General features: G+C 38.3%; 1 protein-coding gene across 1 annotated transcript in view; it reads left to right on the top strand.

Moving 5' to 3' along the window:
- LOC132382383 (protein unc-13 homolog C-like) overlaps positions 1–16297 on the top strand; it is a 575658-nt gene that overhangs the window by 138893 nt on the left and 420468 nt on the right. Inside the window, 3 exon segments of the mRNA XM_059952510.1 lie at positions 2891–3110; positions 9555–9782; positions 14871–15012. Coding sequence (XP_059808493.1) covers positions 2891–3110; positions 9555–9782; positions 14871–15012 — 590 coding nt within the window.

Raw genomic sequence — 16297 nt, 5'->3', positions numbered from 1 at the left:
CCAACTTCCATGGTCCACTGTCCTCTCCTACGAGATTCCTTTTTCAGTCCTTTAATTCTTCCACCTATCACCTTTGAGCTTCTGACTTCATCCCCTCTCCATCGCCCACCTGCAGGATGAGTAAAGATGAATGAAACACAGAGTCAAACATTTATGCCTCAGTGCAAAGTTTTCCCCTTAATAGATGTAAAGTGCATCACCTCCTGTAAAAACTGGTCCACTAGTGTGTCTAGGGAACTGTCAACATCAACTAAACCTTCTCAAATAGCTGTTAAAACAATGAAAACTCTTCACTTTAGTTGCAACTTCCTCTGGTGGCAATCACAAAATCCTCAACTGGAGAGGGGAAGTCAGTCATCAGCATAGAAGCTGTCCCAGCAGCCAATCATATCCATGTCAAGCGTGAGTTATATAAAATAAAATAATGAATTATTTATTGGTAGGGCCTATCTACCAACAACTGTGATTAACAATAAAGTGGATTGCAGCCTGTCTGTGGGTTCCAACTTGATCCTTACTCATTAAACATGAGCAACACTTGGTCCTATTCAGTGTGAGTGTGATGCCATCAGACCCCAAAGCATCCCATAACGACTGTGGGCAACAAGTTTCTCATAACTCCAGACTTATGGAAAGTTAAGCCACATGCTTCCCATACCACTGAAGCCCAGAACTATTTCCTATTGCAACCAAGTCACAGGACCATCCCATGTTAACATCAGAATCAAGTTTAATATCACCAGCATATGTCATGAAATTTGTTAACTTTACGGCAGCAGTAAGTTAAATACATGATAAATAAATATAGAGAAAAAGACTGAATTTCAGTAAGTATATACAGCACCTATAAAAATGATTCACTCCTCCTTGGAAGTTCTCATGTTTTATTGTTTTACAACATTGAATCACAATAGATTTAATTTGTGTTTTTTTTACACTGATCTGCAGATAAAGACTTCTGTGTTGAAGTGAAAACAAAGCTCTACAAAGTGATCTAAGTTAATTACAAAATAATTGATTGCAAAAGTATTCACCCCCTTCGAGTTAGCATTTAGTACATGAACCTTTGACAGCAATTACAGCCTTGAGTCTGTATGGATAGATCTCTATCAGCTATGCACATCTGGACACTGTAATTCTTACCCATTCTTCCACAAAACTGCTCAGGCTTGCATGGAGATTGTGAGTGAACAGCTCTTTTCAAGTCCAGCCACAAATTCTCAATGGGTTGAGGTCTGGACTCTGACCTGGCCCCTCCAGGACATTAACTTTGTTGTTTTTAAGCCTTCCTGTGTAGCTTTGACTTTATGCTTTGGGTCATTGTCATACTGGAAAACAAATCTTCTCCCAACTCACAATTCTCTTGCAGATTGCATCAGGTGATGATTTGGTTAAAGGCACAGGGGAGATAAATATTTAAGCAATCAATTACTTCGTGTTTTATATTTGTAATTTATTTAGATCACTTTGTAGAGATCTGTTTTCACTTTGACAAGAAAGAATCTTTTTCTGTTGATCAGTGTCAAGAAAACCAAATTAAATCTACTATGATTCAATGTTGTAAAAAGCGATAAAACATGAAAACTTCCAAGAGGGTGAATACTTTTATAGACACTGTGTATATCTATTAAATAGTTAAAATAAGTAGTGCAAAAAAAGCAAGTAAAAAAGTAGTGAGGTAGTGTTCATGGGTTCAATATCCATTTAGAAATTGGATGCCAGAGGAGAAGAAGCTGATCCTGAATCACTGAGTGTGTGCCTTCTGACGGTAACAGTGAGAACTGGGCATGTCCTGGGTGGTGGGGGTCCTTAATGATGGATGCCGCCTATTCATCCTTCTAATAATGCTGCAGGCAGTGCAGCTGTCTCATAGCACAGTGCACCAAGTTCAGTCCTCATCTTTGGTGCAGAATGCATGGAATTCAAAAAGTTTTATGATGATTTCATACACTCTCCCTGGATATCTCTGTTTTCATCTATATTTCAGACACTTGATGGTCAGTTTTCTAACTGACCATTTCAATTACCACTAGCTTAAGTCAGAGATCCACAGAGCAGTGGTAGATGAAGGAGATATGGTATAAATTAGGACACAGTATGAGGAGTTTTGGATGGTTTCAGGTTTGTGTAGGGTAGAAAATAGGAGGCTGGATGGTTTTGCTTTGGAATAGTTGAGTGTAAACGTATTGTTAAGTTTAGATGAGGCTTTCAACAGTAGAGGAGCCATTGCATGCGCAAAGTCGAGAGGTGTTGCAAAGGAGGCAAGCTGTTATAGTGAAGAATGCATATATTTAATTTCTAAACATAAATAGTTATGCTCAGTTTCAAGGAATTGTCAGCCATGGAATGGTGGAAAAGGAGATAATAGCATGAATAGAGTATTAGTGTAAACATGAAAACCAGTAAAAATAGAAAACTAATATGGAGGAGAGGAGAAAGAGAGACATGGGAATAATGAAATAGTGTTTGGTCCTGATTTACATGTTCATACATGAGATTTTAATCTTTGTTAAATTCTATAAATAAATTAATTTTGAACTAGTTTTGATCATTAAAATTAACTTAAAGTAATTTACTGTTAACTAATTTATCCAAAGAAAAGCAAGAAATCACAATTATTTAGGTTACCAGAAAGAATGCCTTGCCAATGATCCTGTGACTTTGGATTAGAAACTTAAAGCTTACAATTGAGAATCAGACACAGATTATCTAACAACAGTACCACTGAAAATTTGGATTGTCTACATAAAATCAGAATTTGCACTCACAAACTTGAGGAACACAAACACAATACATAGAATGAATGTCGTAAACTTCTACTTTGTTAAGAATTTTAAAACAGTGCTTAAGATTACCTACTTCAGGAATTTCTCAACCCTATTTTCAACAGAAATTACATGTTTACAAGAAAACATTACAGGCCTTAATCTACCCAATATCATCAACTACGCCGCACAACTTTGAGGTATGGACAGCAACAACTCCAACTTACTGCTACGAATGTGAAGGGCTGCTCTGGGGCATTGCAAGACAAGGCATGCGATGTAGTGAGTGTGGTGTCAAATGCCATGAGAAGTGTCAAGACCTTCTCAATGCTGACTGTTTGCAACGTGAGTATTTTTGTTCTTGTGCATTTGTGTAATCTGTTTAATGGCAAGATTTTGCATTGACTTGAGTACAATTTATGGTCATGGCATGAAAATTAAAGAAAACTTCAGTTGTTAGAAATGGAAAATAAAAACAGGTAAGACTAGAAACAAAGTGCAGGAGTGGCCGTTTCTACAAAAGAAACCAGAATTAGCAATTGAGGTCATAGACCTTAGATTGATCAGAACTCTTTTGATGAAAGGTTATGATTGCATTGAACATGAAGAGATTGAGAGGAATTTGAGCACAATGGTCTCCAGTAGAAATTTTACATTAAGCACAAAATCATTAGGTTCACTTCAACCAATCAGTTAAAGTTTCCTCATATAAATCTATGAATTGATTGATAAGTCATTAAACAGTTGCTGTGCAGCACGCTAAATCAGCACTTTGACCATAGGCCCAAGGTGTCAAAAGACCATTCCTTTGTCAATCTCTACCATTGTGGTGCTGCAAGATAAATCCAGTCAGTCCTGGTTGGGTTTAGGGACTGAAAGGAGAATGGCCCAGGGGGTCTGCACAGTGCTTATCAGTGATGAGAATGGTTAGGGTGAGAACAACTTGGGACTTGTGGTTGGAGCCAGTTGATAAGGGATTGGCAGTGGCACAAGTGGTAGCTTGGAAGCAGGCTCTAGTTGTCAAGGACATGTTGATTGTGAAAGGGCAAGTGTCCAGAAGGACAGCAGATCATTGCCTGAGGTGGTTTGAGCAAAGACACAGACTTGGGCTGGAATCTGAGGGAAGAACTAAGCAAACGGGTCCTTGCAGTGTTGGTGACTCAGTACAAGCCTGTCTCCCCATTCCTTTTCTAGATCTCTTGTCAGCCACTCCATCTTCCACATGATATATCATCCATTCGATTTAAAGCAATGCCCAGGGGTTGAGTACATTGACAGAAAAACATTTTGTGGAGCCATGATAGCAAATCATTAAAGGTTTAGAAAGTGATTAGAAAAATGCTTATATTGCTCTTAAATTTGCCTGGAGAAAATTCTGATATTGTTTTTTGGGCTTTTTATCACATTTATCTGAGATGCCATTTTCAAAAAGTGAAAAATATTAAACTGAAATTAACATCTTGACCGGGCCTAATTTTGTCATTTACAAAAATATCAAGAATCAATCATGTGCTGTAAGTGCTCGGAATACATTCAACAATTTCACCAGTTAAATAATCTTGGTCTAGACTCAGACACAAAACTTATATAGTACTGGAATTTATAACATCCAAAAAAATAATGAATTTACAAGAACATAAGACCATAAGATATAGAAGAAGAATGAGTCCACTTGGCTGAGCATGCCAGCTCCATCATTTCATCATAGCTGATTTAGTATCCCTCTCAACCCCATTACCCTGCCTTCTTCCTGTAACCTTTGATTTCCCTTTCTTATCAAGAACCTATTGAACAGCATTTAAAATATACCCAATGATTTAGCCTCCACAGCTGTTTATGAGAATAAATTCCACAGATCCACTATAGGAAACATCCTCTCCACATCCACTCTATCCAGGCCTTTCAATATTCAATAGATTACGATAAGATCCCCACTTATTCTACTAAACTCCAGCGAAAGAAGGCCTAGTGCCATCAAATGCTCCTGATACATTAACAATTCACACCTGTAATTATTCTTGTCAACCTCCTCTGGACCCCCTCCAATGCCAGCACATTAGTTTTCAGATAATGAACCCAAAACTGCTTACAATTCTCCATGTGGTCTAACCAATGCCTTATAAAGCCTCAGCATTATATCCTTGTTTTTATATTGTAGTCCTCTAGAAATGATTGCTAACATTGTACTTGTTTTCCTTACCATCGACTCAAACTGCAAGTCAATCTTTAAGGAATCCTGCATGAGGACTCACAAGTCCCTATGCATCTCTGATTTTTTAAATTTCTTCCCATTTTAAAAATAATCTACACCTTTATTTCTTCTACCAAAGTGCACAATCATACACTTCCCTTCACTATATTCCATCTGTCACTTCTTTGCTCATTCTCCCAATCTAAGTCCTTCTGCAGACTTCCTGCTTCCTCAGCACTATTTGTCACTCCACCTATCTCTGTGTCATCTGCAAACCTGGTGGCTATAAAGCCATGAATTCTGTCATTCAAATCATTGACATATAACATGAAAAGAAGTGGTCCAAAACACTGACCCCTACAGAACACCACTAGTTACCAGCAACAATTCAGAAAAGGCCCCTTTTCTTCTTGCTTTTTGCCCCTGCCAGTCAGCCAATCTTCTTTCCACTCTAGTATATTTCCTGTAATGCCACTGCTCTTATCTTGTTAAGTACCCTTACGTGTGGCACCTTGGCCTATTTTATCATGTGCCTCCAAATCTCCTGAAACTTCATCCTTAATAATGGACTCCAACATCCTCCCAACCATTGAAGTCACACTAAATGGCTATAATTTCCCTTATTCTGCCTTCCTCGCTTCTTAAACAATGGTGTGATATTTGCAGTTTTCCAGTCCTCTGGAATCATTCCAGAATATAGTGATTCTTTAAAGATCATTACTACAGTCTTTTCAGCAACAACTTTCAGAATCCTGAGGTGTACTCCATAAGACCATAAGATAGAGGAGCAGAATTAGGCCATTTGGCCCATTGAGTCTGTACTACCAATTCATCATAGCTGATTCATTTCACTCTAAGCCCAGTCTCTTGCTGTCTCCATGAATCTCTTCATACACTGACTAATCAAGACTCTATCTACCGCTTCATTAAATATACCCAATGAGGTGGCCTCCTCAGCATTTGTGGCAATGAATTCCACTGACTCACCTCTCTCTAGCTAAAGAAATTCCTCCTCATCTGTGTTCTTAATAGAGGTGCCTGTATTCTGAGGCTATGTCCTCTGGTCTTAGATTATCCCACAAACATCCTCTTCAAATCCACTCTATCAAGGCCTTACAACATTTGATAGGTTTCATTCCCCTTCATTCTTCTGAATTCCAGTGAGTACAGGCCCAGAACCATCATATTATAAACCACTGAATCCCAGAGTCATTTTCATGAACCTCCTTTAAATTGTCTCCAATGTCAGCGTGGCCCTTCTTAGATAAGAGGCACCAAAACTGCTCAATATACACCGTGAAACCTCAACAGTGCCTCATAAAGCCTCAATGTTACATTCTTGCTTCTGTATTCTAGTCAATCTGACTTAACTACCTTCAGACCTTTCAGTTCCCAAGCACCTACTCCTTATTAATAAGGATTCACTTCTGGCCCTTGACACTCTCAAATTTCTGGCATACTGTTAGTGTCTTCTACAGTGAAGACTGACACGAATTACTTATTAAATTCATCTGCCATTTTTTTCTCCACCATTACTGCCACTCCAGTGTCATTTTCCAGTTGTCCCATATTGGCCCTCACTTCTCTTTACTCTTCATATATCTGAAAAATCTTTTTGTATCCTCTTTTGTGTCGCTTATATCATCATTTCTCGCCTTATAGCTTTTTAGTTGCTTTATGGTGGCTTTAAACACTTACCAATCCTCTAAGTTCCCACTATTTTTTGCTATATTATACCTGTTCCTTTGATGCTTTCTTTCACTTCTCTTGTTAGTCACAGCTCACTCACCCTCCCTTTAGAATACTTCTCCATATCTTGGATGTACAGTGACAATAAAAACTATTCACCTCCTTGTATGTTTTCATGTTTTATTGTTTTACAATTGAATAAGAGTAGATGTAATTTGGTTTTTTTGACACTGATCAAAAGAAAAAGACTCATGTCAAAATGAAAATAGATCTCTACAAAGTGATCTAAATTAATTTCAAATATAAAACACAAAAATAATTGATAGCTTAAGTATTCACCCCCATGAAATGTGGTGCAGCCAATTGGTTTTAAAAGTCACAAAATTAGTTAAGGTGTCCTAGCTATATATAAACATGTGTGCAGTCAAGGTGTTCCAATTGATTATACTAAAAATACACCAGTATCTGGTGAGTCGGTATCCTAACAGAAACGACACCATAAAGACAAAAGAACACCCCAGGCAAGTCTGTGAAAACATTCTTGAAAAGCACAAGTGAATAAATGAAAACAAGAAAAATTCCAAGTCACTAAATATCCCTTGGAGTACAGCTAAATCAATCATCAAAGAAACGGAAAGAATATGGCACAGCTGTAAATCTGCCTAGAGCAGGTCATCCTCAAAAACTGAGTGACCGTGCAAGAATGGGACTAGTGAGGGACCTATGCAAATTCTGGAGGAGTTTCAAGCTGCAGTGGCTGAGATGCGAGAGACTCCAGCTAGAACAGCTGTTGCCCGGATGCTTCATCAGTCACAGTTTTATGGGAGAATGGCAAAGAGAAAGCCACTATTGAAAAAAAACTCATGTGAAATCTTGGCTAGAGTTTGCCAGAAGGCATGTGGAAGACTCTGAAGTCAACTGGTAGAAAGTTGTATGGTCTGATGAAACCAAAATTAAGCTTTTTGACCATCAGACTAAACACTACATTTAGCATAAGCCAAACATCACACATCATTAAAAACATACCATCCCTACCATGAAGTATGGTGGTGGATACATCATGGTGTGAGGATGCTTCACTGCAGCCGGCCCTGAAAGGCTTATGAAGGTAAAGGGTAAAATGAATGCAGCAAAATACAGGGAAATCCAGGACGAAAACCTGATGAAGACTGCAAGAGAAATGCACCTTGAGAGAATTTGTTTTGTAGCAAGACAATGACCCCAAGTATAAAGCTAAAGCTATACAGGAATGGCTTCAAAACAACAAAGTTAATATCCTGCAGTGGCCAAGTCAGAGTTCAGACCTCAATCCAATTGAAAATTTGTGGCTGGACTTGAAAAGGGCTATTCGATTATGATCCCCATGCAATTTGACAGAGCTCGAGCAGTTTTGTAAAGAAGAATGGAGAAAAATTGTATGTCCAGATGTACAAAGCTGATAGAGACCTGTGATTGCTGCCAAAGGTGCATCTATTAAATACTGACTAGAAGGGGGTGAATACTTACGCATACAATTATTCTGTGCTTATTAATTGTAATAAATTTGGACCAATTTGTCAATATTTGTTTTCACTTTGGCATGAAAGAATCTTGTCTGTTGATCATTGTCAAAAAACCCAAATTAAATCCACTGTGATTCAATGTTGTAAGACAATAACACATGAATACTAAATCTATCCTGCGCCTTCTGAATTTCCCCCAGAAACTCCAGCCATTGCCATTCTGCCATCATCCCTGCTGGTGTCCCCTTCCAATCAAATTTGGCAGACTCCTCTCTCATGCCTCTGTAATTCCCTTAACTCCACTGATTTATCTGACTTTATCTTCTCTCTTAAAATGCAGGAGGATTCTATCATATTATGATCACACCTTCCTAAAAGTTTATTTACCACTCAAGTCTGGTTCAATACACAATAACCAATCCAGAATTGCCTTTCCCCTAGTGAACTCAACCAGAAGCCTCTCTAAAAAGCCATCTTGTGGGCATTTTACCAATTCCCTCTCTTGAGATTCAGCACCAAAATGATTTTCCCAACCTACTGCATATTGAAAACTGTGTGACAATGCAACATCGCCCTTTTTATATGTGTTTTCTATCCCCCATTGTAACTTATATTCCACAATCTGGCTCTGTTCAGACATCTGTATATGACTCCCATCTGGGTCTTTTTTACCCTTGAAGTTTCTTAATTGGATTCAATATATTTTGATCCTATGTCACCTCTTTCTAAGCATTTGATTTTTTTTAACCAACAGAGCCTCCCATCCCCTCTCCCTACCTGCCTGTCCTTTGTGTCTCTTTGGATGTTAAGCTCCCAACTATGTGATGCCCACATCAGACCTGCTAATCTCTAACTGTGCTACAAGATCATCTACCTTATTCCATGTAACACCTTTAATCCTGTATTCATCACCCTTTTCAATTTTGCCCTTATACTCATCCCACTGTAATCTGCCCAGTCTTGCCCTGTAATCAGCTTGTCCTTCCTCACATTCTGACTACACACTGCATCTACTTGTACACCAAATGCCCTTCCTCACTTTGGTTCCAAACCTCCTGGCAAATTAGTTTAAACCCTCCCCTATAGCTCTAGCAAACCTGTCTGCAAGGTAATTGCTCCCCCTTGGATTCAGGTGTAACCCATCCTTTTTGTACTGGTCATACCTTCCCCAGAAGAGATCCCAATGATCCCAAAATCTGAAGCCATGCCCCCTGTATCAGAATATTTGATTTTCTTTCAGAGCTGAGTCTGGGTGAATGGATGCAGATTCAGAGAAAATAAACTGATTTAACATGGATTGTACCAACTGTGCCAAGTCTGCAGATCCTTTTAATGTTGTTTCAACTTCACAAATCTAGTTTGTTTGAAATTCTAGATGATGATGCACTTTGACATTTTCAATTTCAGGAGCAGCAGAGAAAAGCTCAAAGCATGGTGCAGAGGACAAAACACAAAACATTATTGCAGCCATGAAGGAAAGAATGAAAATCAGAGAGAGAAACAAGCCTGAGATCTTTGAGTTGATCCAAGCACAATTTGAAGTGTCTAAGGAAGACCATGCACAGCATCTGAAGGCAGCAAAGCAGAATGTGTTGGAGGGAACATCTAAGTGGTCAGCAAAGATAAAAATAACAGGTCAGACTACCCAAAGTATATTTATCTTAACAATTCAAATTACAATAGCCAGTGTATGAATATTTGGATGTTTATAGTAATGTTTATAATAATAGTTTATTCTGAGTTTTCATTTACTTTCAAAATTAAGGCCTTTTCAAAAATGGTCAAGTCTTAAAAATAATTTACTATATCAGAACTGGGTATTAGTTGTTATCCCACTATAAGACAATGGCCTTGTTGGTGAAATGATCACCTAGCTACTTTTTCTCTAACGTCCTAGGCCAGGGGTCAGCAACCTTTACCACTGAAAGAGCCACTTGGACCCGTTTCCCACAGAAAAGAAAACACTGGGAGCCGCAAAACCCGTTTGACATTTAAAATGAAATAACACTGCATACAACGTTTTGTTTTGCCTTTATGCTATGTATAAACAAACTATAATGTGTTGCATTTATGAAATTGATGAACTCCTGCAGAGAAAACGAAATTACATTTCTGCATGCAACAAAAACATTTTGAACTCCGAAAAAAAGACGTTGGGTTGAAGGTTACTTTTAAGTAAAATACTCAACGTCTATTCGTCTATTCAACGTCCTTCTTGTATTTATGAAAAACGCCAAACTTAAATTTGCCACCAGCAGCAAACCAAAAATAACGTCAGCCAGCTGTCAACCTGAAAAATAAAAGGACTATTTCACTGAACAATGAAAACATATGAATATACGTAAAATAATAGGCAATTAAAATATTTATCATACTTGGTCAGGTTGACTCACACCTGACAATGCAGTCGTATTCAGTAGGGATGGATCGATGCTTAGGGGAGTGCCCGGGAAGGATAATGTGTTTTTTTCCTCTCTGAACTCACAGAAGCGTTTCCCAAACGATGTTTGCATTGCGATGATTGCAGAATGTAAATACTCCGAATTTATCATGTCGTGACCTTGTTTGAACTCTCTCAAATTGGGGAAGTGAGACAATGTGCCTTTCTGTAAATCTCTGGCAAGCACTGTCAACTTGCGCTCGAATGCCAAAACATCCTCCAACATGTGCAGGGCTGTACATCCTTACCCCTGAAGAGCTGTGTTCAGCGTGTTCAGGTGCGCTGTCATGTCTACCATGAAGTGTAGCTTTTCCAGCCACTCTGGCTGTTCCAGCTCAGGAAAGGTGAGCCCTTTGCTGCCCAGGAAAGTTTTCGCTTCTTCCAGACACGCGACAAAGCGTTTCAGCACCTCCCCTCTGGACAGCCAGCGATAAAAACACGTTGTAGCGGTGTGCTACACGCAGTCAGTAAACTGCAGTCAAAGATAGCTTTATTCGAACTAAACAGCCTTGCTTTTAAGCCTCCCTCAACCCGCCCCCCCATGGGCACGGATGCTGCAAAAGATACGTACTCACAAACCCCCGTAGGCTATCTCCCTTAGCCTGAACGCTGGCTAATTGTGAGCCGGTTCGGATGTGTCAGGAAATGGGTCACCACAACATCTTATTTAGATTGTACAAGATCACCATAATCTTCAAATTTAGAATTACATTTCAAAAACTAACAAACTAACATAAAATACATTTTAATTAAATACTGACCAATTATTTCCCAAAGCAACAGGGAGCCGCAGCACAGACGTAAAAGAGCCACATGTGGCTCCGGAGCCACGGGTTGCCGACCCCCGTCCTAGGCTAATGAAAGTTAAGAAGTCTTTTGTGTTGCTACAAGCACCTTATGTAAAATAAATAAAAAATAGCTTAATTTGACACAAGTTATAATGATTTTTGTTGCACAAGCTGTTCGGTAGCTTGTGTGAGAAGTGGAAATGGTATAGCACATTTCTGAAATATTTACATTTCATATATGGCCATATGACACCACTGGTCCATATTTCTATCTCGGAGAATCTGTTTATGTTACAAATAATGAAATGTGCTCCATTCCATTCCACTTATAATATTATTCCTGGGTGCAACTTCCCTACTTCATAAACCATCCTGAAATTCTAATTCCCTGTAATCTACATTAAGAGATATTGAATGTAATGTATATGAGTCAAGCAAGCAAGTAATTGCATCAATTCTTCAACCAGACTGCCTAACTCAACCTGTATTTTACCATTTCCCTTTACAACCCATCTCTTATTCTTCGAATTATTCCATGATCAGATTCAACTAGTTACTTTCAAGTTAGTTTATTTTAGATCTTTTAAGATAGGAATAGCTTCCAGATTGTAGTCAGAACCCATCTGGTTCACTAATCTCCATTTTCAGGCCATCTATACCTGTGAGTCTGTACTTTCACAATACCAATCTGCCCAATGAAAAGGCTCAAAAAGTCATTGTTCATGAATATTTTGGGATGGGTAAAAAATGCAGGCCTAGCCTGTGACATCTGTGTCTTGTGAATAGATCAGTTAAATGAATTTGACTCTGTGCAAATCCACCAAACAGATTTTTGACTAAGGTTTTGAAACAACTTGCCTATGCTGCTCTGTCTTTTTCAACAAGGTTGTCCCCTGTCTTAATTCCTCACATAGCATCTGAATCCGATTAAAAGGAGCATCTAACACAATTTAGAATGTGCAGGAATACATTTTAAAAATCTTTTGTCTTTTGAGAACACTAATTTATAGAAGTTAATAGAGTTAATCTTATTTTAAAAATAAGATACATTATGAAACTAATTAATTTTGAGAAGTGTATAATTGGGTACACCTCCTATAATGTGCCAATTTTGTAAAGATCTTTTACATTCCATAGCAGTGTTATTAACCTACATAGTTGTCAGGAAGTTCCAGGGTGTTTGAGATATAAATCAAAATTTGCTTTCAGAGGAAACTTCGCTAGAATGTTTCCACCAATTTATTTTTCATAAATTTACGATTAAAATCAAGAAGTTTTAAAGTTGGATAGTCTAAATTTATAAAGCAATGAAGTCCATCCTCTTTTACTTCTAATAATCCTGCTGAGGTTGACGAGTGAGGATCTCCAATTATCAAATCCTACTTTGTGTTCTGAAAAAGAAACTCACCAGTCAGCCCCAGTTCAGTTTAAACTGAAATTAATGTTAAAAAATGTTGACTGGTCAGCCAACCAATATTTCCTTGAAGGTTTCCAAATTTGACATAAATTAGAGCTAACACAGAATAACATTTATAAAAACTGACATTGGAAATACCTCAGAACAAATTCCTCACTCCCTAAGCATTGCCATTACCAAAGCCAATGACCAATTTCTGCAGTTGTTGTATTCCAGCTCCATGTCCATTTATTTTCTAGAAACTAGTATAACTTGTTTTTGGACTAACACGATCATTAGTATAATGATTCATATTATTTTCCTAAACATTTTGTCTATTTATTGTCTTATGTAATTCTCCTGCCACAATCTGTCAAAATTACCAAAGTAATGAACATTGAACAGTACCTCACAGTAATAGGATATTCATCCCACCATATGTATGCCAAATATGATGCCAATTTAAACTAATACAATCTGCCTGCACATCATTTATAACCCTTCATTCACTGCCTCTTTAGGGGAAGTCTAAGTGCCTCTTAAATGTTATTATCACATTCATAAGACATAGGAGCAGAATTAGGCATTTAGGCCCATTGATCTGCTCTGCCATTCCATCATGGGTGATTTTATTTATTTATTTATTTATTTACTTACTTACTTTCTGATACAGCGTGGAATAGATCTTTCTGGCCCTTCAAGCTATGTCACTCCAGCAAACCACAAGCTTGATTAGCCCAAATCTAATATCTAATTAGCCTAGCACAGGGCCCTTGGACCATGGAAGGAAACTGGAGCACCAGGGAACTACCACACACATTCCACAAGCAGGGTATACAGAGACTCCTTACAGAGTTGAAGTCCAAACTCTGGAATGTCCTAAGCTGTAATAAACATCATGCTTACCACTACACTGCAGTGGCTGAAGATTTATTATCTTTCTTAACCCCATTCCCCTCCCTTCTTCCTTTAACCTGTAATGTTCTTACTAATAAAAAAATAGCAGTTTCTGCCATAAATATACTCAATTACAGCCTCCACAGCCATCTGTGGCAATGAATTCCATAGATTCACCATGATCTTGCTAAAGAAATTCCTCTTCATCTCTGTTCTAAATGTCCTTCTAAGACATTCTGTGCCTTGGTACTAGATATCCCCACTATAGGAAACATCCTTTTCATGTCCACTCTATCTAGGCCTTTCATTATTCAGTTGGTTTAAATGAGATCCCCTTATTCTTCTTAACCACAGCAAGTACAGGCCCAGAGCCTTCAAAAGTTCATTATACATTAAACCTTTCATTCATCAAATCATTCTCATAAATCTCCCCTGAACCTTCTCCTATGCCAGCACATCCTTTCTTAGATAAAGGGCCCAAAACTGCTCTCAATACTCCATAAATAGTCTAGCCAATACATTATAAAGCCTCAGCTTGTAATCTTGCTTTTATATTCTAGTCCTCTCAAAATGAATGTTAACATTGCATTTGCCTTCCTGACTATCATCTGAATCTGCAAACTAATGCTTAGGGAATCCTGCATAATAATTCAGTTCCCTGTATTTAAATGTAACCTAATTGATTTATTTATGTATCTACTATCTATCATTTATCCATCCATTTATTTATTTGTTTGTTTGTTTGTTATGTATTTATCTACGTATGTATGGGATACAGCATGGTAATAGGAAACAGGAGCATCTGGCGGAATCCCACCTGGTCACAAGGAGAACATGCAAACCCCTCAAAGACAGTAGTAGGAATTGAACCCGGGTCACTGGCACTGTAAAGCATTACGCTAACTACTACGCTACCATGCCATGCCAAATTTCTGGACTGGAATTCTGTGGATAGGCACCACTATATTCTATGTTTAGTTTGTGTGATGAAGGAAGGAACTGTACTCTTCTATAGCACTCACTTTTGTGATTCAAGTAGATTTTGACTGGTGTTCTCCATTGACCAGGGAAAATACCCTAGCATTCACATGTTAGTATTGGTAAATACTAAAAGTTGCCAGTGTATATTTCATCATAATTAAGTTTTGCCTATATGATTAAAAGTATGTATTAAACATTCCAATCTTTCCTTGTACATACAGTGCTCTGTGCTCAGGGTTTACAAGCAAAAGATAAGACTGGCTCAAGTGACCCTTATGTCACAGTGCAAGTGGGTAAAACCAAAAGGAGGACTAAAACCATTTTTGGGAATCTCAACCCAAGCTGGGATGAAACTTTTCACTTGTAAGTACTGGATTATAGTTTTTAAATATTTACTGTAAATGATCGATTTGGGAAATTTTATAGTTTGCTTCCAAGTAGGATTTGCTAATATGCAATATACTTGCAATATATTTTTACAATCACTGAATTCATACTTGCGAAGGTTACTGGTAAAAAGTAAGAACTGATTTCAAGTGAAAGCAGTAAATGCTTGGTGTTATCAAAATAATAATAATGAATTTTAACACAGTACAAGTAATGGCATAAGAAGTCAGCGTCATTCAGTAATTTTCTACATCAGAATCAAGTTTAATGCCACTGATGTACAGAAAGTCATGTTTTTTTTGTATTGTGGCGGCACTACACTACAATACATAAAATCACTTTAAATTACAATAAGAAATATATATAAAAATTAAAACACTAGTACGAAAGAGAGCAAATAGACTGAGGTAGTGCTTATGGGTTGCTTCATTGTTTGCTTAGAAATTTGATGGTGGAGGAGTAGAAGATGTTTTAAAAATGTTGAGCGAATATCTGTTGTACCTCCTTCCTGATGATAGTAATATGAAGAGAGCCTGTCCTGTGTGATGTCGTCAAGTCACTTTTATTGTCATTTCGACCATAACTGCTGGTACAGTACATAGTAAAAATGAGACAATGTTTTCCAGGACCATGGTGTTACATGACTCAGTACAAAAACTAGACTGAACGGTAAAAAAAACAACACAGAGAAAAAAAAACACACAACAACTACACTGGACTGCAGACCTACCCAGGACTGCATAAAGTGCAGGCATTACAATAAATAATAAACAGGACAATAGGGCAGTAAGGTGTCAGGCCAGGCGCTGGATATTGAGGAGTCTGATAGCTTGGGGGAAGAAACTGTTACATAGTCTGGTTGTGAGAGCCCAAATGCTTCAGAGCCTTTTCACAGATGGCAGGAGGGAGAAGAGGTTGTATGAGGGGTGCATGGGGTCCTTCATAATGCTGTTTGCTTTGTGGATGCAGCGTGTAGTGTAAATGTCCGTGATGGCAGGAAGAGAGACCCCAATGATCTTCTCAGCTGACCTCTATCTGCTGCAGGGTCTTGTGATCCGAGATGGTGCAATTTCCAAACCAGGCAGTGATGCAGTTGCTCAGGATGCTCTCAATACAACCCCTGTAGAACGTGATGAGGATGGGGGTGGGTGGGAGATGGACTTTCCCCAGCCTTCGCAGAAAGTAGTGACGCTGTTAGGCTTCCTTTGCTATGGAGCTGGTGTTGAGGGACCAGGTGAGATTCTCCACCAGGTGAACATCA

Source organism: Hypanus sabinus, chromosome 28 (genome assembly GCF_030144855.1).
Source record: "Hypanus sabinus isolate sHypSab1 chromosome 28, sHypSab1.hap1, whole genome shotgun sequence".
Taxonomy (NCBI): Eukaryota; Metazoa; Chordata; class Chondrichthyes; order Myliobatiformes; family Dasyatidae; genus Hypanus; species Hypanus sabinus.
The sequence above is the reverse complement of the archived record's forward strand: the minus strand, read 5'-3'. Positions and strand labels throughout refer to the sequence as shown.